This window comes from Nelumbo lutea, chromosome 3 (assembly GCF_056320005.1).
Source record: "Nelumbo lutea isolate HS-2025 chromosome 3, American lotus-T2T, whole genome shotgun sequence".
In the NCBI taxonomy this organism is placed as follows: Eukaryota; Viridiplantae; Streptophyta; class Magnoliopsida; order Proteales; family Nelumbonaceae; genus Nelumbo; species Nelumbo lutea.
The window spans coordinates 94,345,052-94,369,852 of NC_142686.1; the positions used below are offsets into that span (position 1 = coordinate 94,345,052).

General features: G+C 38.2%; 1 protein-coding gene across 1 annotated transcript in view; it reads right to left on the reverse strand.

Moving 5' to 3' along the window:
- The window catches only part of LOC148866954 (putative callose synthase 6), a 91,290-nt gene that overhangs the window by 58,840 nt on the left and 7,649 nt on the right, over positions 1–24,801 (reverse strand). The window contains exons 3-17 of the mRNA XM_088979600.1: positions 22,761–22,870; positions 22,541–22,628; positions 22,322–22,432; positions 22,078–22,218; positions 11,137–11,211; positions 10,938–11,029; positions 10,690–10,813; positions 9,498–9,632; positions 9,343–9,416; positions 9,162–9,249; positions 6,723–6,845; positions 6,479–6,596; positions 5,765–6,096; positions 5,620–5,672; positions 5,479–5,539 (exon numbers count right to left, since the gene is read on the reverse strand). Of these exons, the coding sequence (XP_088835726.1) occupies positions 5,479–5,539; positions 5,620–5,672; positions 5,765–6,096; positions 6,479–6,596; positions 6,723–6,845; positions 9,162–9,249; positions 9,343–9,416; positions 9,498–9,632; positions 10,690–10,813; positions 10,938–11,029; positions 11,137–11,211; positions 22,078–22,218; positions 22,322–22,432; positions 22,541–22,628; positions 22,761–22,870 (1,725 nt within the window). The remainder of the gene's footprint in view (positions 1–5,478; positions 5,540–5,619; positions 5,673–5,764; positions 6,097–6,478; positions 6,597–6,722; positions 6,846–9,161; positions 9,250–9,342; positions 9,417–9,497; positions 9,633–10,689; positions 10,814–10,937; positions 11,030–11,136; positions 11,212–22,077; positions 22,219–22,321; positions 22,433–22,540; positions 22,629–22,760; positions 22,871–24,801) is intronic.

A 24,801-nucleotide genomic window follows, 5' to 3' on the forward strand; every position in this document is an offset into this window, starting at 1 on the left:
TACTAATGAGTCGACCATTAGGCCGGCCTACCGCATCGCACGCATCTGAGTTAATCGAACGGACCACAACCCCTGCACGAATTATGTAACCGACGTAATTACTCTCCCGAGTTAACAGAAATGGCTCCCCGAGAACCTAAGACCCGTTGCAAGAGGTCTTAGGTCACTCATGTCTATATAAAGCACTCATTTTCACCTGAGAAGGTACGCACGATCAAGCTCTGGCATTCTCTTATCTCTTAAGAACTCTCAACACAACTTGTTGACTTAAGCATCGGAGTGCCCCCCCGGGTAAAAACAACCCGGGCACTCTAGCTTTACCTCTCTTGCATAACAGTTCAGCTTGGCCATCCTTAGCTCGGCCACCAACAAGGCAAGTATCCGAATCAGCATCCAAGTCATCAGACACATGAGAGTCGCCAGATCGCACTACAACAACAAGTCTAGTTGTAATTGTTTGCTTCTCTTTTGTAAGAGTTGGGGTGACCTCTTATCACTAAATCATTGTATTTTCTGCCTGATTGAATGAAAAGGGTAAACAGAAAAGAAGTTCAGTGCAGCCCATGTTGTTACTAGCTCAACCTCTCTTGATAGTAAGTCCGATCCTATTTCATCAGCTTCCATCATTGCTACCCAAAGTAATTCTACTAGTTCTAGATCAAAGCAGGGTCTACTATGTAGCATACATGAACAATTGGAACAATTTGGTAGGGTTCTACAACACTTGGAAAAGCCCGCCTTGACACTTTCTACATCTTATGTTGAAGGCTCAAGTAAACAGGTCAATGCTCTACATGTCTTTACTATTCCTTTCAAGGCTTCATTGATTCAGCGGCATCCAACCATATAAGTGGTAAGCCCACCCTTTTTTCTTCCTATTTCTTGGGTATCCCTTTGCTTAAAAGGAGTACAAGTGCTATGACCCCATGTCTCAAAAGTTCAGGTTCAGTTCCCATTACCTATTCCTTCCATGATTCCTACTCCCACTATCCCTCAATAACCTTATGTTTACTCTCACCATCAAAGGATTCAGCCTCCACATGAAGGTGTGGAAATACTAAAGGCAATTTGTGCTACATTGTCTAACACTCACAAGGTAAATCCTACACATAGTCCTCTTCAACAAGGTGATCAAAATGAATTTGACTTGCCTAATGCAATCCATAAAAATGTTTGTTCTTGTACTAAACATCCTATTATTCACTGCACCACTTTGTGATACTTTGACCCCATCCAATTGTGCATAAATTTTTTAATTTTTTGGCATAATCGGTTAGGGCATTTGTCTTTTGCTTCTTTGCGTTTTTTTGTTTCCAAAATTGTTTAAGTCTGTCAACTTGTCTAGCTTGGAGTGTGAAGGTTGCCAACTTGGAAAGCATTGTAGACATTCCTTTAAAGCAAGCAATAAAAGATGTTCTTCTATTTTTGATGTGGATGATTATTCTCGACACTCTTGGGTATATTTGATGAGATCCTGTGATGAGGTACCGTCTTTGGTTCAACAGTAGATGGTGTTGATGCAATTTGGGGTACGAGTGTAAGTGTTTATATCAAATAATGACAGGGAATACTTTGAAAAAAAAAAAACTGACATCATACCTATTGCTGCATGGAGTAGTCCATCAAACCAATTGTACATACACTCCACAACAGAATGGTGTAGCAAAAAGGAAGAACAAACATATTGTGGAAGTTGCAAGAAGCATGATGTAGCACTCCGTTCTTACAGCAGTTTTCTTAATTAATCGGGTGCCTTTTCGTGTTCTTGGATATGGCACTCCATTTAGTTTTCTTTTTCCTAAGGGAGAGATGTTCCATATTCCTCTAAAGGTTTTTGGATGTGTACACTTTGTCCATGTTCTTAGTCCTCACCGCTTAAAGTTGGACCCTAAGGCGAAGAAGTTTGTCTTCCTTGGGTATGCAGGAAACCAGAAGGGGTATTATTGTTATGATCCAGTCTCCGGGAGTCGGCATGTTATTATGGATGTCACTTTTTTTGAGTCCACACCTTTTCCCTCGAGGGGTTCTTCTTAGGGGGAGTGTTTTGGGGAAGGAAGTGAGCAATCTATACCACTTCTTGTTCCAGCTCATTTATCCGCTCCAGTGTCTGACCCACCTACACAACCCACTTTGCCACCTCCATTGTGTCCTGCCTCTCAGTGTTTCACTCGACAACACCTACAATAGCACAGGGAGGTTGATTTCACAGTAGAGGAACCCACATCATTCCCTATCAGCTCATCAGAGATTCCAGGTTCAATTGACATAGACCCAGATATGCTTCTTGTTTCCTCTAATGGTTTAGATCCTATTGATACTACTATCCCTACTCCTAACACCATTGCAGATGACCTAGACCTCCCTATTGCACTCCAAAAAGGGAAGAGGATGCGTATTGCTCATTGCATCTCACACCATCTTTCCTACAATGGATTATCCCCTTCATATCGGGTCTTCCTTTGCTCCCTCAACTCTGTGTCTATACCCAAGAGTGTTAGTGAGGCTCTCTCCAAACCTAAGTAAAAGACAGTTATGTAGGAGGAAATGAAAGCATTGATTAAAAATCAAACATGGGAGATTATGGATTTACCTCATGGCAAGGAGATAATTGGATGTAAATGGGTTTATACAATGAAGTACAAGGCTAATGGAAGTATAGAAAGGTACAAGACGAGGTTGGATACAAAAGGGTACACTCAGACCTATGGCATAGATTACTTGGAGACTTTTGCACCAGTGGCCACTCTTCCAACTTGATGCGAAGAATGCTTTTCTTCATGGGGACTTGTAAAAGGAGGTGTACATGGACCTTCTAGTTGGCTTTTACAATGATGTGGAATTGTGGATAAAGGAAAGGTATGTAGATTGAAGAAGTCTCTATATGGTTTAAAGCAATCACCCAGAGCTTGGTTTGACAAGTTCAAAAGTGCATTGGTTGTATTTGGCTATACTCAAACTCAATCTGATCATACTCTTTTTGTGAATAGGAGGGGATCACTGGTGCCAATTTTAATAGTATATGTGAATGACATTGTAGTCATAGGAAATGATCTAAGTGAGATTGATACCTTGAAGAAGAATTTGCACAAAGAGTTTGAGACTAAGGATCTTGGGGAGCTGAAGTACTTTCTGGGCATTGAGGTGACAAGGTTTTAATAGTGTATGTGAATGACATTGTAGTCACAGGAAATGATTTAAGTGAGATTGATACCTTGAAGAAGAATCTACACAAAGAGTTTGAGATTAAGGATCTTGGGGAGCTGAAGTACTTTCTTAGCATTAAGGTGACAAGGTCCAAGCATGGGATCTTCATCTCATAGAGGAAGTATGTTTTGGATCCACTATAAGAGACGAGAAAACTTAGGGCAAGGACAACTGATACACTTATTGATCAGAACCACAGAATAAATGCTTCAGAAGGTGAACTAGTGAAAGATGTTGGAAGGTATCAGAGATTAGTGGGCCAGTTGCTATACTTAAGTATGACACAACCAAACATCTCTTATGTAGTAAGTGTGGTGAGTCAATACATGCATGCCCCATGAGTTCAACATTGGGAGGTGATTGACAAGATACTTTCCTATTTGAAGGGACACCTAGGTAAAGGCATATTGTTTGTTGACCATGGATAGTTGAAGTTAAAGGCTTACACAGATACTAATTGGGCAGGGTGTTTAGATGATAGGATATCAGCATCAAGAGTTTGCACTCTTGTTGGAGGTAATCTAGTTTTGTGGAAGAGTAAGAAACAAACAGTTGTGGCAAGGTTAAGGGTAGAAGTTGAATACAAAGCCATGGCACATGGTGTTTCAGAGCTCCTCTGGGTCCATTCCTTGTTAGGGGAGATTGGAGTTGACGCCGAAGAACCTATGATGCTATACTATGACAATCAAGCAGCAATTAACACTACCCACAACCCAGTTTAGCATGATAGGATGAAGCATATAGAAGTAGATAGACACTTTATAAGGGAAAAGATGACATCTAGAGAAATTTGCTTACCATATATTGCGTCTGACTTGCAGCTTGTTGATGTTCTTGCAAAAGGTATTGCAAGAAAGAAGCTGGAGCATGATCTACGCAAGTTGGAAATGTATGACATCTATTCCCAACTTGAGGGAGAGTTTTGAGTTTTGGGCTGATATCACTTGTTTTATTTACATAGCATAGTTAGGGAATTATTAGGCCCAAGGCCCACTAGTTTATGCTTAAGTTAAGAGTGTTTATTTAGATCTTACAAGTAGCCGACTTACTAAGGGCATACTTGTCTTTGTACTCTGTTTTTATTTGTGAGTATATAAGCTAATGGAAGGGGCGGCCAGACCTATTTTTGGCTTCTCTCATTCTCTTCAATCTCTCTCATTTCTTCTCTGCATAAACCTTCTCTTCTCTTTCTTTTCTTCTTTCTTTAACAGGTTTTATATCAGAACAGATCTTCCAAACTTTTCTACTATACACAATAATGGCTTCCACAAAGAGGTGTGGGATGCAGCCTCAAAGGCAAAAAACAAATTTACAATTGAGCCCAAAATAACTAATTCTTATGCACCCCTTGCTTAGCAAAAAAATCTGCCAACCCATTTGTCGATCTCCTTTCCCATTGAAAACTAATTATCACATTTGTGGTTAGCCACTTCCCACTTGAATCTTCACAAAGCCCCCCTATAGGACCAAGCCACTGTCTACAGTTCCTTCAGCCACCCAATTACCAATTTAGAGTCATCTTTAACTAGCAATCTCTCATAGCTCAGCTCTCTAGCAATCTATGCTCCCTGTAAGATTGCTCGCATTTCTGCATTGACAACATCCCCCACTCCAATGGGACCAGATAATAGTTCAATAACCTAACCTTCTGCATTTCTGAACACTCCTCCAATACCAGAGGACCTAGGATTACCTAGGCCAGCCATCAAAATTTAGCTTGATAAAGCCTTCTTCAGGGGGCCTCCAATCTACCACAAGCTTGTCCTTGACAGTAGAGCATTTTGCAACAAGTTCCCAATTCCTCCAAATGTCATCAAAGGAGAAATGTGATAACAAGTCTGAGGCTTTGGCCCAATTTATAGCCTTGTTAATTATACAATCCCAAACAGCAGCCTCATCCCTCTCATTGTCATTGAAGATTCTAGCATTTCTTTCCTCCCAAACAGTCCATAAAGAACATTCCTGATCTGTTCTAATAGCTTCTTTCTTTGCTTCCAAGTTTGTATCACTTTATTAAGAAAAGAGTCAAAGATACAATAATGTAACCATGGATGGTCTGAAGAGACTATTGGCATTTATACCTTATCTAAGCTTTTGAACAGACTGTTGATGTTAGAGGATGTTTTATCTTCTTCTAGATGCAAACCTTGGCATTTCATTTTGTTGATGCATGCAACTTTACATTGTTGTCTTGTCGATAAACAAAACAATATAGTATATAAATCTTTTCCTGTTTCTAGTAATGGCACAGATTTTAAAGGAGAACAAAGTCACCTCAACATAATAGCTGAATGCTAACTTGCTGATTAGAAGAAGGATCCAGAATAGAGTATATCTGACCATACAAAATGTTATCTTGTTAGAGAAACAGGAATAACTGAACAACCTGGAAATTAGTGCAGTGCAATTACTTACCGGAGAAGTGAGAATACGTCCTCATGCATGCCTCTTCCCACATACAGTTTTGGCTGTAAAACAATTTAAGTTTAAATAAGCAATGATACCAACTGATGAAAAGTATAGGCAACTAGAAAAAGAGATGATGGAAGAGATGCCTTGCCTGGGCCCACCACATAAGAAAAGCAATAATCCGCGAACTGGAACGCTCCATGGATCTCCGTAAAAATGGAAACATGAACAGTAGTGCAGCCAATATATTGGGAATGGCATATATCACAATAGCATAGTTATAAAATGACTGGTTTTGCCAATTACCAACCCAATCACTGAAAAATCTTACTAGTCCTGTGGGATTTTGCACAGAGCTAGAATAGCCTATTGGCAGCACCACTACCCAGACAGCTGCAACTATAAATTTCAGAAGGTACCGAGCAATTTGGGTAAACTTCAAACTTCCCCAAGCTTTCCAATTAAGAATTATGTCCAGAGTAGCTGCACATAAGAGATGGTATATCATAATAAGAAAAATGGTAAAGTTACACAAACTATGGTGTCTCAATCAGAAATTGGTCAACAGAAGGAACCTGCAATCGGTGTTGTCAGACTCACACCAGACAAGACAATTAAACCAGTGACCTTGTAAACTATCCTGATCCCAGTTATTTGACAGTTTTCAGTCTGAATGGTATAAACAGCTGATTTACTGGAAAAACATGAACCAGTCAGTTTTCCGGTTTTCTGTCTGGTCTGTGTCTCATGCACTGGGCTGCCCTCATCTGGTCTGTGTCTAACAGCATTGCTTGCAACTGCCACAGAAACCACTAGACAGCTATATGCAGTAGGAGTTCTCAAGGAAGTTAAAGAGATAGTATACCTTGTAAGAAATTGAGCAAAGCAGAAGTTATAAAAATACTCAATACTCTTTTAAATACATCCTCATCAAAGAAAGCAGCAAGAGACCCAGAAGGATTCCAAGCAATAATTAGCATCGCCTGAAGACCAACAAAGAAAATAGACTGAAATACCAAAAAGGGATAACAACATACAAAAAAAAAATGGCTTTTTGAATTGCAAGCAATAAGATAAACCAACTTAATTTTGATCCACACTGAGTATACCTGGAAAGCTAATATAAAGAATATCCACATTCGATCAAAACTTCTGAAAAGGTGCCAAAAGGTACGAACTTCAACAAAATTTGTCTTGGGCTTCCTCTTTTCAGCAATGAAAGAATTCGGTCGCTGAAAAGAAATGCATACATTGACTTGAGAAAGTGCATATAAAAGTTATTAAATTCTGATTTAATAAACTGATTCTCCTTTTTGTAGTATTAAGATTATGATAAATTCTGATTTCTTATAAAACTTAATGAATTTATTATGATTTTTAGTACTAAATTTATAATAAATTATGATTTAGTATAAAAGTTATTAAATTTATTCTGATTTTTTATATTAAATGTAGAATATGATTTATTATAAAATTTAATAAACATTTTCTGATTTTAATAAATATTTTAGAAAATACTAACTAGTTAATATTTTATTACTTGAAAAATATTTTGTTTTATATTATAAAGTAATTAATTTATTCTTTTGTTTTTATATGTTGTTAATTATTTTTTATAAATATTTTGTTTGAAATATTAAATAGAAATTATTAATGGAAATATTATTAATGTACATTAGTCGACATCTTATCAAAATTAACTATCAACATAATAGGAAAAACTGCATTTTTTTTGTTATTTGGACCAATTTGGTCGACATTTCCGAAATATAGGAAATGTCGACCGAAATAATGTAATTTTTATATTACCATCCATTTTCATGTCGGTGAGCCTCGACATCGACATATGTCGGGTGACATTAGCGACATTTGAAACCATGGATTGGGGTTTTAGAGACTACTTGGGAAGTTGTTATATCTTTTCATGACCCAGCCAGATATTTCTTGTGCAATGAGTGTTATTAGCCAGTTCATGCATTCCCCCAAAGATACGCATTTAGCAATTACAGAGAGGGTTTTATGTTACCTGAAAGGTACTCTAGGGAAGGGTATCTTATTTGCTAAGCATGGACACATGAAGTTGGAAGCATACACTAATGCTGACCAGGCTAGATGTATTGATGATAGGAGATCTACTTCAGGATACTGTGCTATGGTGGCAGGGAACACTGTTTCATGGAGTAAGAAGCAATCTGTAGTGGCTAGATCCTCAACTGAGGCAGAGTACAAGGCAATGGCATATGGAGTTTCAGAACTATCGTAGCTTAGGTCACTTTTGGACGAATTGGGTATTGATTGTGAGAAGCCAATGATGCTATATTGTGATAACTAGGCAGCTATTAACATTGCACATAATCCAGTCCAGCATGACAGAGTTAAGCACATAGAAGTTGACAGATATTTTATACGGGAGAGAGTTGCTTCAAAGAAGGTCAGCTTGCCATTTGTTGCTTCCAAAGAACAGCTAGCTGATGTTTTGACAAAAGGTGTTCCGAAAGGAAAGCTGATACATTATATAAGCAAGCTAGGCATGATTGATATCTATGCTCAGCTTGAGGGGGAGTGTAGAGAGAATGGGCCGTATGGGCCCCAGTGCTTGTTCTCCTGTTAAGTAGTGTTCTTTTTATTACTTATGTGTTAATGGGCCTTTCTTTATGAGCCTGCTAGCTTTTTTTATTTTTGTTTTAAGGCCGCCCACTTAAGGGCAGGCTTGTAATTAACTTTGATTAAGTCTGATTGATAAAAGATTAGTGAGAGGAGAGAGAGATCTATCGAACTCTCTTCTTCTTCCTCTTCTTCTCAACCTCCTTCCTCCTACTGTTTTTCCCCTTCTTTTCTTTTCTTTTTGTTGCTGTAATCAGAAACTAATCTCAGATTTGGAGGACTGAATCGCATCTCTTTGATACCATGTAGTCAAATCTTTAGCAAAAATAGAGAAGAAAAGAAGAGTCTGAAGAGAGAAAAATGGAAAGATATGAGGCAGAAAATTACTCTGGGTGGCCATACTATTAGTATTTATATTATATGATGTTTTAAAGTACAATTATGCCTTTATGCCCCATATTAGGAAGCAGAAAAAGACTAATAAAAAAAGATTAAAATAGGCATAACTTAAGTCCAACTACACAAACAAAAGAATAAAACATAATAATAATATATAAGAAGCCCAGCCTAAGATATTTACACGTTACAACAGCTATAATACCTGGATATACAAGGGTCTCAAATCATGTCAGATACTTCATTTTTATATGTAAATGTCATATCCAATACCATGTCCAGCCATGCCCTTGCCGTATCCAGGTGACATAGCTTGGTGGTTTGGATGCTTGAGGATTAATGTATAAGAAGTCAAGATATCATATTCAAGCTATTCATTACAGTTTTTCTTTTGGTTTTTCTAGGGGTTAATGTAAAATTTGTATATCTTGGAGCAGCAATATTTTTACTTGGTCCACAAAGCCTGCATAGCTTTTCTAATTTTATACTTTCTTCAATAAATTCTAATTTTCTATCAAAAAAGATAAATTTTTGAAAGATTAGAAGACCTCATTTCTAGTTTGTGGCTCATCTGAACGCACAAAAAAATCAGCTTTAAGGTCCATTGGCCACCCAAGCTTAAAACACTTGTCTGACCTGCAAAAGGATCACAGTTTTCAGCAATTATCATCTAATACAGCTGCCTTCCAGTACCACAAAAAAAAATAAAGCATCCCAAAAAATCCTTACCAAAAATATTCATTTAGATCATCATAGTTCCTCCAATTTGAGTGGCTGCTGCCAGCTTTGTTCTTCCTGGCTTCCTTTTTTCATCATCAATGCTGAGGTATGAATATATGAAACTAGGAGTCAAATAACAAAAGAAACAACAAGATGTTCATTACCTTGCGCATAACCTGATAGATGGGCATTACAACCTTCCGCAGAAATGCCTCTTCACCCTGGAGTGTTGATCGGAATGTACCTCCGCTGACCTCATGCACATTGCTATGCAAAACTCCACATAATTCATGTGCCATCTTATTGTTTAAAACAGAAAAGGGTTAGCCAAAAACAGATTAAAAAACATAATAAAGGATTATTGTTTTTAATATGCAGAATGTCAGGCAAAAAAATCAAGAGTTTGAATCATCAATAATTATCTGGGCATGTATGATTTGTAGAATATAGTCTATTGGACCTTGTCCACTTTGAAGAAGGCTAGATAATTATCTAGAAAGGTTCAGTAAAGGCATTGTTATGATTGTTGTCATAGTCGACAGATCTATCAAAAGATTAGAAGGTGGGAATTCGTAGGGATTTTATTAGAACTAAATATATAGTATAATTAGTTATAGATGCAAAGCTGTGAAAAAGTTGGAGGATTCAGAAAATCTATAAATTGAGTAATAATTCAAGATTTCATTGAGCAACAGTGATGTACTGATGAGCCATTTTAAGCTTTCATATTCCACATTTCTCAATTTTTTATCCTTCCAACTTAAAACCCAATGTCCTTAAGTTTTTTTTTCTTTATTTTGCAAATTCAAGTATAGTGCAAAGCAAATTCTATATGTTTTGCAAAAAAAAGACACGGATTAATTATTTCCATTTTATTATGTTATCTGTTCTTTGTCCTGTTAATTAAATCCTTGGCTCCTTGCCTTGTTAAGAACTTTGTAGCATGAGAGAGAAACTTTTCTAATAGGATAAATTATCAAGTTGATACAAACAAAAATTTAAGGAAACCTAGAGAAATAAACATTAAGAGTACTAGCCCTTTTATATGAATGGAAATTGTTGTATATCAGGGAAGGCCCAAGAACCAGAAAATCTTCTTTTTTTTTTTTGGTCAGAAAATAAAAATTTATTAATTCATTAATTACTGATTACAGTACAAGAGTTTTACAGTTTCAGCAATGTAGTGACCCAGGTTACAACAGATTACAAATTAGCCCAGAATAAACTCTGCCTGCTCCTTGCTTGGCTAGGACATCCACCGATCACTTTATTGGCTAGCTGAATGCAGCATCGTATCTTAAAATTTGGGAAATCAATAAGAACCTTCATGCTCTTTACTAGCAAAAGAAAACTTACATGATGGAATATATAGCAAATACATTCCGGCATGAACCGAATATTTGAAGCTTCACCCCAAATAAGAAGATACAGTCCAATGTAGAGAAGTTGTAACTGTTGCTTGCCAGTATCCTTTGGAAACCTGGAAAAGGAAAACAATGGACTTAATGAATAAGGATATCCAGATTTAAAGTAGTAAAATCATAATAAAGAAAACAGTAACAATTCCAATACAATTTTGAAGGTATTTGCAACAAGCTACTTACTTGAGGTTAGATTCACGATGAACGTAATTACACCATGACCGATAATTTTTGAAGATCTTATCCAACAAATGTTGTACGGTGGCATCATCCAGCTGCAAGAATTCATATTCTATTTCAATAATGAAAGGACCACATATCTAGAAAGATACAAGGTAAATAGATCGCAGCAAAATTAGACATGCACTGAAGGGAGAATCACCTGGGCTTTAGTCCTTAATGCAATATTTGCAAGTAGCAATATCAAGTGTTCCCTCTGGTTTGCCACATTTCCTTTCTTCAATTCCAAAATATTACAGAAAACAGAATTCATTAGAGGACACAAGGCACAAGCTTTTTGTTTTGTATGCAGATGACAATGACATGTAGTAAAAACTTTAGGAGCAAACTAGGTTATCTCAGGGTTGTTTACATGGATCGTGTCCAGGAATATTCCAAAAATGGCCTGATCAAATTCCTTTTATTACACAACTTGGAGAACTCTTTTAAAGTCAAAAATAAAATATGGAATATTCTTCACCATTCAAAAGAAGGTGAAAGATAATTGGGCTCCAATATTAGTGAGAACTCAAACATTGGATCAGTTTTTTTCTGATCAATGGCAAAAGAGTTTATAGTCTGATTGGAAGAAAAAGAAAAAACAAAGAAGAAAAGGACAGCTTTGAGAGAATCAAAGCGGTGCCTATTTTGTCTTATATATTAGAGTGTCATAAAAGTAAAATGACTAGTATTATACCCTTGGGTATGATAAAGTTACAACTACCAACACTCCTCCAGTTGAGTCGTATATATCTTTCATTCCCAACTTATTACAAAAATTAATATAAAAAAGAAGACTCACTACACCCTTGGGCTGCTTTTGGTAAGTGTAAATGCAAATATGTTGGGTTGATGAAAATGCAAACTCAGTTTGGTTTTGCATTGATGAATTTTTGTATCGTGTTTGGCTTCAAGACTAGAATCGTGGTTCGTATCTCAATAAGAACCTTCTTCACATTGACCAATTCTGACCAAGCACATCTCGTCCCAGCTTCATTGCTGCTTCATTTTGGTGGAGAACCCTTTGACCTAAGAATCGTGGTGGAAGGGACTTACCCTAGTGGATGGTTAGATTTTTTGGAATTGTCAAAGGAAGAGGTTGAAGATGAGGGCATTTCCGGAATAAAACTAGCAATTGATGATAGTGGGGCCGGTGGGACGGGGATGATTGATTTTCGAAACATTGGGAAGGTGGGGAGGGGCGACTCGTGGGAGAATTCAAAAGGGGTTGCTGCTGCGGATTCAGCAGACGCCTTAGGTTGTGGTAATGGAGGAATTGTTGACTTGGGCCTGGTTTGCGCCCTTCCCCAAGCTGAAGAAAATGTTGCAGTTCGCTGGCTCCATGAGGAGGTGGTGATTGGAAGATTAGGGGTGGATTTAGGTAGGACGGAGGAGGCTGAGAAAGATCTGGGAGCAGACAAAGCAGTTACCTCAAAAAATCTCGTGGAGTTAATTTAGCGTGATACTCTCATACAGGTCATGTCACCAAAGTTTTCTCTCGGCTGAAACTTGGGTTGGTGGGAGCTGGCCCCACGAAAAACTTCAAGAGGATATATAAGAGAAGAGGAAGTAAGATCATTACGTCGACAACCAAAGCATCTATTAACGAGGAATCTCCGGTTGTCTCAAACACGGGTATTCAGGAGGGGACTTCACATGAAGAAATTAGGGAGAGCGATTCTGCTCTAATTGAAAGAGTTCCTTGTAAGAAATGTAGAGATCGATAAAAGCCTTGGCTTGTTCTTTTGGGGTGGTGAGGAGTTTGCCAGGAAAGCCTTTGAAGACTTTGAGAGGACGAAGAGGGAAGAAAGATTGAAGAAAGGTGCAACTGGAGGTAGGGAGAAGTAGGATGAAGATACAGTTGGGCGGGAGGAAGTGTTTGAAGGGGAAGACTAGGGTTCTTGTAGAGATGTAGAGCAATAATTATTAATGTGGTCCCCACTGCTGCATGTTTGTTTTATGTTATTTATGTTTGTTGTGTTTATGTTAGTTGTATTGTTTATGTAGGCATCAGGGACAGTAGTAGAACTTCACTATGTTTTTAGATTACAAACATATAAATTGCTGAGTGGGGTGGCAACTCTAACCACCACATTCTTTCTCTATTTTCTCTTCTCCGGTTTTCTCTTCTATTCTCTGTCTTCTTTTCTTATTGAACTTACATTGAATGGTAGACTGATTACAGTCTTTATCAGACAAGTTGGTATCAAAGCCAACCTAGGGTTTCTCATGTGTGTCTGATCCAGCCGATTACATGAGAACTTCCTAGGGTTCAATCTGAGGATTGGAAGTGGCAATCAGCTTTTTCTGGGTAAGTTTTGTTTTTCTTTGAGATTGACACCAATCAGAGACAGATTAGACTTATCTGGAAGGAGCAGTTGAAAGATTTCTGGTTTCTCAGAATTTCTTCTAGGGTTTTCCTAACCCTACAATCAGCTTTCTGATTTCAGCTTTAGTATTCTGAGTGGTTGTTAGACCTGTTTCAGCATTTCAAATTGACTGTTAGATCTGTTTCAGCATAGAGAAGGGTTGTATCTGTGGTTTCTTGCTGAGAATTGAGAGATTTTGATAAACCTCTTAATAGAGATGGAAGGAACTAAGTTGAAGACTTGAGGGCAAGGTGTTTTGGAGGCTGGAAACATGACTAAAAACACTTTTCAGATCACCACTGTCAGATTTGATGGCTCTAATTACTCGGAATGGGCTCAGTCAGATTTGATGGCCATTGGGGATAGAGAGAAATTAGGCTATGTGATGGGAGATATTAAGAAACCAGCCAAGGAAGGCCCATCATATGCCAAATGGGTTCAGGGAAACTATTTGGTCATGATTTGGTTATGAAATTCTATGCAGCCCCACATTAGCCGAAACTATTTGTGGGCAAAAAATGCTAAGGAGATTTGGAAAATCATGAAAGAAACTTACTCCCAACCTCTTAATGTTATAGGGGCCTATGAGCTGAAATGTGAAGTAAATAATCTCAAGCACGGAGAGAAACCAATGTCCGTTTACTTCTCTACCATGAAATCTTTATGATATGAAATTGATCACCTAGAGACAATTGAGTGGGAAAATTAGAAGGATACAACATATAGAAAACCTATTGAAACCAATAGGGTTTTTAAATTCCTAGCTGGTCTGAATTCAAAATATGATATTTTAAGGCAACAACTCCTCACCAGAGAGAGTGTGACCTTGTCTTAGGCCAATTCTCTAGTACACAGTGAAGAAAGTAGGAGAAATATTATGTCGTAATTTCAGCCTATGGAATCAGCTTTAGCAGCAGTGAAACCAAAGTTTAGGGTGACAAAGAAAGGGGGATATAAAGAAGGAAGATATGAGGGAGTTAGTGTGTGATCATTGCAAAAAGCCGGAGCATACCAGGGACACTTGTTAGAAGTTGTATCCACATCTAATTCCAGCAAAGCTAAAAAACAAAAGGGGTATGCCAATGTGGCTATTACTACTGATGGTGCATCCTCCTCTAGCACAAGATCCACATCCCTGAACACTTTAGCTACTGTCCGAGCTACTCTAACTCAGTTAGAAAGTGAAGTTTGCACATAAGCACCCTCATCTCAGCCATCGGTTACAACATCTGCTACTCCTACCTCAGCCTGTGCTCATTCAGGTACAAAAGTTTCAGCATATCATGCTTTATCCCTAGGTAACAATGGACCTTGTTGGGTTATAGATTCAAGTGCTTCTGACCATATGACTAGCTTATCCTCCCTGTTTACTACTTATTGCTTATCCTTTGGCAGAGACAAAGTGTCCATTGCTGATGGATCCCCTGTTCCCATCTCTGGCAAGGGATACATAAGATCCCTAACTTAGTTTCAGTTAGTAGCATCACTAAAAATCAAAACTATTCAGTGACTTTCTTTCCTAATCAGTGTGTTTTTCAGGATCTAAAGACAAAGAATGTGATTGGGAATGGTCGTGAGACGAATGGAATCTACTTACTTGGGCATCCACATGGGAAAGATCAAGAAGTTAGGGGATTATTTGTTTCTTAGTCTATGAGTTAGGTTATGCTTTGGCATAATCGGTTAGGTCATTTATCTTTTAGGTCTTTAAAGAGTTTATTTGAGTCAGTCCAGGTGTCTAGTTTAAAATGTGAGAGTTGTGAACTTGCAAAGCATTGTAGAACAACTTGTCCTTTTAGCAATAAAAGAAGCATTGTTCCTTTTGAAATTGCACCTATTGATGTTTGGGGACCATGTCGCATTTACTACTATGGAGGGATACAAGTATTTTCTGTTGTTTGTTGATGACTATACTCATTTCTCATGGATTATCTTATGCCCTCTCGAAATGAGGTCCCTACCCTGACTCAGGCTTTCCATCAGATGGTTTTGACCCAATTTGGAGTCAAAATCAAAATTCTCTGATTAGATAATGCTAAAGAGTATTTTTCAAAACCCTTAGCTTTATATTTCCTTAACCATGGGGTTATCCATCTGAGTACATATCCCCGTACAACTCAACAAAATGGGGTTGCTAAGAAGAAGAACATGCCTATATTGGAGGTGGTTAGAAGCATTATGCTATACTCCAATGTTCCCATATGTTTTTGGGGGGATGCTATCCATACAGTTGTGTATCTCATCAACCGAGTTCCTTCACAGGTCTTAAACATGAAAGTTCCATTTAACCTATTATATCCCAATAAGGACTTGTTTAGTATTCCCCTAAGACCTTTGGATGTACTTGTTTTGTTCAAATTCTTGGGCCTAATCACTCCAAATTTGATCCCAAAGCTACCAAGTGTATATATATTGGGTATGCACAAAATCAAAACGGATATTGTTGCTATGAACCTGTTTCTAGGAAACGATGTCTATAGATGTCATATTCTTTGAGAATGTACCCTATTGTCATAGAGTTTCTTCTCGGGGGGAGAGTAGGGATATGGGTTCTCCTACATCAAAAGTTCCATTACCTATCCCAATCACTGAAGGGGAGTGTAGTGAAGAGGGTAGTCAAAAGTGTAGGGATTTGAGGGTGTTTCACAAGCAATGGAGGTAAGTTGATTTCAATCCTCAACAGTCCAGGCCAATTCCAATTTCCTCTACAGCTCCAGATCCAAGTACAACAACTCTTTTACCTAGCACTATAGATGAGATACCTCCCATTGTTGAGCCTTCACCTCCTTCAAATGATCTTGATCTTCTAATTGTAGTCCGAGAAGGGAAGCACTATTGTACTTCATCTACTGCTCATTGTATTTCCTAGTTTCATTCTTAAGATCATTTGTCTCCATCCTATAAATCTTTTTTGACATTCATTACTGTTATTTCTATTCCTAGGATAGTATAGGAAGCCTTGTCAATACTTAAGTAGAAGGATGCAATGAAGGTAGAAATGGATGCTCTTATTAAAAACAATACATTGGAGTTAGTTGATCAACCTAAAGGGAAGAAATTGGTTAGGTGTAAATGGGTGTTTACAGTGAAGTATAATGTTGATGGCTCTGTTAGGAGATATAAGGTTAGATTGGTTGTAAAGGGATTTACACAAACTTATGGCATAGACTATTTGGAAACTTTTGCACCAGTAGCCAAGATAAACACTAGTTTTACTATCTGTTGTAGCAAATTTCTCATGGCCATTGTTCCAAATGGATGTTAAGAATGCCTTCTTCAATGATGATCTGCAAGAAGAGGTGTACATGGGGGAGTTACCTCCTAGATTCTATAGTACAGAAGCAGGGAAGAAGGTATGCCAGCTGAATAAGGCTTTATATGGATTGGAATGGTCTCCAAGTACCTGGTTTGATAGATTTAGACTAGTTCTTGAAAATTTTGGCTATATGCAAGCCCAATCAAATCACACCCTTTTCATTAAGAAAATGGACTCTTTGACTCTACTTGCTATATATGTGGATGATATTGTGGTGACAAGGAGTAATATTAATGAGATTAACTCTCTTAAGTAATTGCTTCACCAAGATTTTGAAGTCAAAGACTTGGGAGAACTATGTTATTTCTTAGGCATTAAGGTAGCTCGGTCTAAACATGAGATTTTTGTCTCCCAAAGGAAGTATGTTCTTGATCTTTTGGAAGAAACTGGGAAGCTAGGAGTTAAACCTGCCGACACACCTATTGAACAAAACCATAGGATAAGTGCAAAAGATGGAGAGACCCTTAAAGACAAAGTTATGTTTCAACGGTCGTTTGGGAAACTCCTTTATCTTTGCCTAACACAATCAGACATTTTTTATGCAGTCAGTGTTGTTAGCCAGTATATGCATTGCCCCAGAATTACTCACCTTCTTGCAATTGAGAGGATACTTACATACTTGAAGAGATGTTCAGGTAGAGGCATACTCTTCAAAAATAATGGTCACATGAAGATAGAAGTATACATAGATGTTGATTAGGCTGGGTGTGTAGATGATAGGAGATCTACCTATGGGTATTGTGCTTTTGCAGGGGGGAAATCTTGTTTTTTAGAGAAGTAAGAAACAAAATGTTATTGCCCGTTCCAATGTTGAAGTTGAGTACAGATCCATGGATAATGATGGTGTGGCTGAGGTGTAATGGTTGAGATCCTTATTTGAGGAGTTGGGCATTGCTTATAAGAAGCCCCTAATGTTGTATTGTGATAATCAAGTTGCCATTAACATTGCTTATAATCCGGTACAACATGACAAAACTAAACATATTGAAGTGAATCGGCACTTTATTAGAGAGAGAGTTGCTTCTCCAAAAGTGTCTTCTATACATTGCCTCCGATATGCAACTTGTTGATCCCTTCACTAAGGTAGTTACAATGATCAAGTTGGAAACAGATTTACGCAAGTTGGGAATGACTAATATCTATTCCCAACTTGAGGGGGAGTGTAGAGATGTAGAGCAATAATTATTAATGTGGTCCCAACTGCTGCATGTTTGTTTTATGTTCTTTATGTTTGATGTATTTATGTTAGTTATGTTAGTTATGGTAGTTTATGTTAGTTGTATTGTTTATGTAGGTAACAGGAGCATTAGTGGAACTTCACTATGTTTTCAGAATGCAAACATATAAATAGCTGAGTAGGGCATCAACTCTAACCACCACACTCTTTCTCCATTTTCTCTTCTTCAGTTTTCTCTTCTCCCCATTCTCTTCTCTTCTTCTTTTCTTATTGAATTTACATTGAAAGGTAGACGGATTATAGTCTTTATCAGACAAGTGTTCTGTTTCGCTTGCCTTTTTTTCTTCCGGATCTGGAGGGCATTGTGAGTTAGTGCCTGGCTAAGGGTCTAGTCCTAGAGGTGCTTTTGTTCTTTTCTTAGATTGCTGTAGTTTGTGTCGGTCATGTATTAGGCTGTGCCTTAGTTTTTTCTCCCTTCTCTCGAGCGATATCTTATCACCTTCCTCTTGTATTCTCTTTGTGTTTTTAATGGAATTTATTTTTACTTTTCAAAAATATATATTTGCTTCTTACTTATCCATGTTACCAAAGTATCTCCAACTCTCCAAGGCTCCAACAAAGGTATAGTAGCCTAGTGGGGATCTCCCATCTGCAACTGATCCATCCCAATCTACATCTATATAAACATCTACTTTCAAGTGCCTATGTTAAGAGAAAAAGATACCTCTCCCATAGTGTTCTTCAAGTATTTAAGAACTCATTCTATTGTTACAAGGTGTGTGGTCCTGGGAGAATGCATATGTAGCCAAGACCTCTCACAGCATAAGCAATATTTGGATTTGGCCTTTTCATAGAAAGATATCAGTCTACTAACAAGTCTCCAAAATTGCTTAATATTAGAAAGAGGCTCACCAACAGTCTCCCCAAATCTATGATTGGTCTCAGTGGGGGTGTTGGCCAGTTTGATCCTCAACTTTCTGGTGTTCTTAGGAAGATCTAAAATGTACTTCCTTCAAGAAACGAAGATGCCTTTATTAGATCTAGCAACTTTGATTCCAAGAAAGTACTTCAGTGGACCTAAATTTTTTACTTCAAATCATGATTCCAAAAACTCCTTTAGTTTCTCTGTCTCTAACTCCTAGCTTCCAATGATGACAATGTCATCCACATAGACTAAAACTGCTATCAACTCTTCATCTCTCTTAACAAAGAGAGTATGATCATTATAGCACTGCTTAAAACCAACATGTTTAACCACATTACCAAACCTTCCAAATCAACCCCTAGGCAACTTCTTTAATCTATTTAGGGAGTTCTTAAGGCGGCAAGTTTTCTCCTCAATTTCTTTGGCCTGAAAATATGGAGGCTGACCCATGTACACCCCACCCCCTACAATAAGACCCCTGAACATCTTACAACCCCAACCACCCCAAACTAGAATACAAAAAGAAGCGAAAACCCATATCTTGAATCAATCTCTTGAGAAAATTGATTGAATCCAAGCACCACCTCAAAGCTGCCAAATGAACTCCAGATCTCTCCCTTCACCTATGACATTACCAACATTTCCCCTCACTCTTCATCAACGAGATTTAAAGCCTCCCTTTCATATTCCTCCCATTTCTCACCCCCTTCCCCAGTTGCTTTCCTCTTGTTTTTTCCTGCCTTCTATTTTGTTCAAAGTGTTCGATTGCCTTCCTCACCATCGCTTCTCCCCCCAAGAAGAAAAGGGCAAGAGATTTCCCCACAGTTATCTGTCTGTCTACTAGTTGATCAATGCCCCTTTTCCTTTCTCGGAGCTATTTACATCAGGGATTCCTTCAACTTTATTCCCCTCTATCTCCCTCTCCCACTCTCTTCTTTCCTCTCCAGCCTCGTCTTGGACTTCAGCTTCCAAAGAATCTTTTGACGTTCCATTTCTCACAATCTTCACCCCTGAATCAGCAGCCTTCTCCTTCACAACCTTCTTCCCAACATCTTTCTCTTCCTCCAAATTCCTTCCAGACTTTATCATATTCCGTTTTTCCCTCTCCCCTATAGATGCTTCATCAATTTGAATATTTGAAATTCTGCCCGCCTTTCTGTTTGAATCAGCCTCTAAACAGTATGCACGTCCTCTGTCTTTCAAACAATTCAGGACTCTAGATTTAGCTTTAGTTCCTTTCCTCTTGTACATTCTCTTGAATCTACAGCAGGGACCATCCCTGATCAATCCTCCCTTGAGATGATGAAAAAGCTGCCCATTGCTGGATCCACTTAATCTTCTCAACTCCCCTGCATGGGGTTCTCGGAATTAGACAGCTTTGAGACACCTTCACCTCTTCTCCTTCCTAAGTCCACCCCCAACTTTCCAACGAAGACCTAAGTTGCCAAACCTGCCTCTTTAGACTCCTTAGATACCGTGTCCCTTGACTCACTTCCCAAATCCTGATTCAGATCCCTGCTGCTAGAATCAAAGGAGATAGTCTTATTCTCAAAGGCGATGAAACACATATCCTTTCTAGGATTTCCTTCCTTACCAGAATTTTCTTCCATTTCGACACTTTCTGACATTCCATCACCAGACTCTACCCCATCTGATATTCTACAAAAATCTTTCTTGGCATTAACGGTTAAGTCCTTGACAGTAGCTCTTTGTGAACTGCCTCCTTCAGTATTCCATGGTAAAACTTGGGGGACTATCTTCTCTGAACATGCTTTAACTTTCAAACCATTAGAATGACTTAAATTGTCCAAGCTCATGAACTTCAAAATCACCCACTCCCTAGACTCCTTCCTCTTGCCATGGCTGCCAAAGTTTCTTGAAATGTTATGTTTAAAAGCTATAACCTTTTTTGCCCTCAAAACCATGGTCATATCCTTCCTCATCATTCTACCTCCATTGACCTGCCAGCCCCATGAAAATTTCTTTTTTGGTCTCCTAAAACTTAGATGAGAAACATGAACAGTCCTCAAAGGGGAAGAAAATGGACCAGGGTTATCGTCCATTAAAGTCAACACCTCAACTCCTTAGAGGTCACGTGCAAAGGAGGTGGGTTGTTTACATTAGTTGGCCTTGACCTTTCTCTTTTTGGGCCAATCGACCCCCACGACCTGAATCAACAACCCGATGGATAAGACCCACCCCGCCCATCTATTCTCAGCACCACCGCGCTGTCTTCTTCATAACTACTTTGGAGCAGACAAGACTCATTCACAGAATTCCAACATTCCGATTCAGTTCCACTCCCCTGATCTCAAGCTCCCCACACTCCCTCTCCTCTTCTTCCACCTGGGAGCCGACTCGCCACATCATCATCTTCCTCAAGCTCTCTGTTGGTCCTCTAAAGCGATGCTTCAGTTTCTGACGCAATCCAAACCCTGTGCCAATGACCATCCACTTGCAACTACACAGCTCTGGGGATAGCTTCAGGACACACCCTTGTGATTCCAATTCTTGCAGCACGAAGACCTGAATATCAAAATTAACCAGAGTCCCTCCAATGGCATTCACAATACTCTCGAACCTTCTTACCACCCAGAGATTGAAAGGGAGGCCCAGGAGCTTCAACACTATCATTTCAACTTTATATATATATATATATATATATAGAGAGAGAGAGAGAGAGAGAGAGAGAGAAAGAGAGAGTGTGCAAGTGGGTAGGGTGTGCAAGCAAGTTATTTATATCATTTTAGTTAAAGATTATGTGCCAGCTTTATGTATGTGTGGTATTATCATTTTACCCATGTTATTAGATCTTCCTATCTTTCTATACCAGTTCATCGAGGAAAGAAACAGTTTTTGTTCTCACCACCAATTTCTCTCACACCCCCCCAACCTGCCCCGCCACAAGCTTCTGGTGAAGACAGGATTCCATCCCAAGTCTCTGTTACAACCAACCAAAGACTTTACCAGCAAGCTAGCTTGCACCTTCTTTTCCTTTTTCTCTTCTCTTCAGCTTTCTTCTTTACTTTTTATTTATAAACTAGAATCAACCGTTATAGTAGAATTAATTTGACAGAGTAAAAGATCAATTTGAATCAACAGTTAGCAAGTAAAATTTTTAAGTTTTAGAATAATGATTGTGCACATAGCAGATTGATATTTTGGTCCATTGTTATGGACATCTTACCACTCTAAAGGAAAACATCATGGAACCACACTTTCAGAATTAAGCAAAATAGTAAATATATTGAATCTGTTGATGTAAGGCAACAATGAAACATTGCATCAATAGGGAATTTGACTGCCAATGCCATTACCTGAAACCCAAAATATAACGAAAGCCACTCAAGCAAATCATTGATAGATTTATCTCTGTCCTCTGCATCATTAGATGGTGACTGAACACTTGGCTTGGGAAGATGATCCACCTTACGTAAAGCATTGAGTGCTGCTTTGATCTGTGCTTCCAGTGAAAAAAAATGAAGCTCAGTTGTGTCAAAATAAAGAACAAATGTGATCAGGCAGATACAATTGAGAAAACATATGAAACACATATCTAACCTCAGGAAATTCCATAATAGCTGGTTTAGTGCCAATTGCATACAAGGGAAGAATGTTATAAGGTGCATAATGCTCCTTCTTCATTTCAACTTCTTTGCCATATCTGTTTATCTGCAAATACAGTATGCAATTTAGTTTCCTTCAGCTTTGTATACATTTCCAAGTGTGAAAAACGTTAAAAACATTTATATGGCTATGGAATAATTATGCAAATCAGACCAGATCTTCAGCCTTCTCTAGAGGTAAAACTGTTCTCAGTACATCATTCAACACTGTAGCAATCTGATAGATCTTGGCCATCTCCGCACTACAATAGGTTGCAAGAATATGAGTGAGATAAGCATAATAAATATGATATTTTGTTCTGGTCTTCAGAACAGTCAAAGGTATGTCCAGATAAAAATTTGAACAAATCAATTTATTCAATGTAAAGCCTTACGGTTGTCTTTTATGTTGGTCCTTTTTTACTCTCTCTTCATAGAACTTTTGATAGAATCTCTGTAATTCCTTTGGATCATTTTTTGCTAGATAACTTGTCTCCTCTTCTTCCTGCCACCAAATAGATCTTGACATATTTAATATATGTAATACTTGAAATTCAAGCTTCAATTCAATACAATTTTTTTATCACTAAAAATAATCAAAGATTTTTTTTTTATCAAGAACCAACTTAAAAACTGAGCCGGGGGAGACAATTACACAGCACAATCTGACCATACACAAATAAACAATAGAACACTATTGCCTCATATTTGAACCCCCAAACCTGGTGCCCCCATAGAAGATCTCTTCTGCTAACCCTATCCATTATAAGAGAGTCAGCTAGATCATTGGTCAACCTAGGGACCCATCTATAAATACACAGCTATGAAATCTGCATCAAATTTTACTGCTGAATACAGGTAGTAGATGTTGTAAGATTTATAAAGCAAAGCCCACCAGAGGGCTTCTTCATAAGAAATGTGGTCACCTCCTTCTCAAAAAAAAAGTACGTACTTCAAAAGGTGTGGGACCCTTTTTTGTAAATAAATAAGAAATAAAGTTCATTAAAAGATAAAAGGCTTTAGAGTACAATCAAACTATCAAAGAGGTGATGAGGAATCACCCAAACAAAATATAAACTTGTCAAAAAAGAAGAGAGATACAATACATCAAGCCCTCAAATCCATTTTCACAGAAGATATATAATCAATTCCAAATGAAGATCTTGACACCCAAAAATTCTGAAAGAATCAAGACCCAATCTAGAATTCTTTTTCCAATAATTGACCAAAGCTTTTCTTTGTTTCTTGACCAGAGCTTTTCTTTGTTTCTATTCCTCTCCTTCTACAGTTCCCTACAGACCACAAAAGCATACACGACCAAACCAATTATGATTTCTAGTTCCATTCAAAACTGACCATGAAAAGAAAATTTCTGCAGGGGATCTTGGAGACCACAAATCCATACCCAAAATCATTTAAAAGTAGAGGGATTCAAATGGCGAGCAGGTGTTACTTCCATGGAAATGTTGAATTTCATTAATAATTCATAAAATTTAGTACAGTCATAAATCATTTCTCCATCTCAGATTACATCATATTACAGTTTTGCCCAAAATAGAAGAGGTCTGTCAATTCCTTGTTTCAGCAGTCCTTCCCAGCTGAAAGTCGCGTTGAATCTTTTTGCTAGGGCATCAATTTCCCTAAAAGTTTGACTGTATTTCCAAGGGGCTGAATTGATTTTCTTTGTCCAAGCAATGACTAATTGTGAGTCTCCTTCAATTTCCAGTTCCTTGAATTCAAGTTGTACAGCAAGCCTCATCCGTTGTAGCAGAAACCATAATTCAGCCTGAACTGAATCTCCAAAGCCAATTGGACCCAATACAGGGCCACTACCTCTCCCCAGTTATTTCTGAATACACCCCCTATGCCTGCTCTTCCTGGGTTGCCCACCGAGATGCCATCAATGTTCAATTTCATACTATTCCCAGCTGGAGGTCTCCATTCCATCTGCTCTTTTTCTACAGGTCTATCTGATTGCGCCACAACAGTCCAAGCCCTTAAAATACACTGGTTGAGAACTCACAGAAAAGGTCAATGGTCTTTACTCTTTACCCAGTGTGTTGTCCAAACTGTTATGACTTAATCAGTATCTCCTTAGATTTACTCTTCTTACCGAAGAGTATTCCCAAATACAAAGGAACAAGAGAGAGTCTCACTACTCTCCTTGCAAAGGAAACACATGTGACTATGTGAGGAGATAGGCAATTATTTGTCCTTTTCTGTAGCAAGATTGATCTTCCCAAGAAAACTTCCCAACAAAAAGCTTGTACTTTAGGAGGGATAGGTTGGCACCAGATTTCATTTACCAGGAAGTTGACCCTCCCCCCAGGCTGGGTTAGAACAAGAATGTTAAAGAAAGAAGCACAACTGAAACAGCCATCAGGCAATGGAGCCCAAACTATACTATCTGAAGTATTTTGATCCAGAAAGACATTT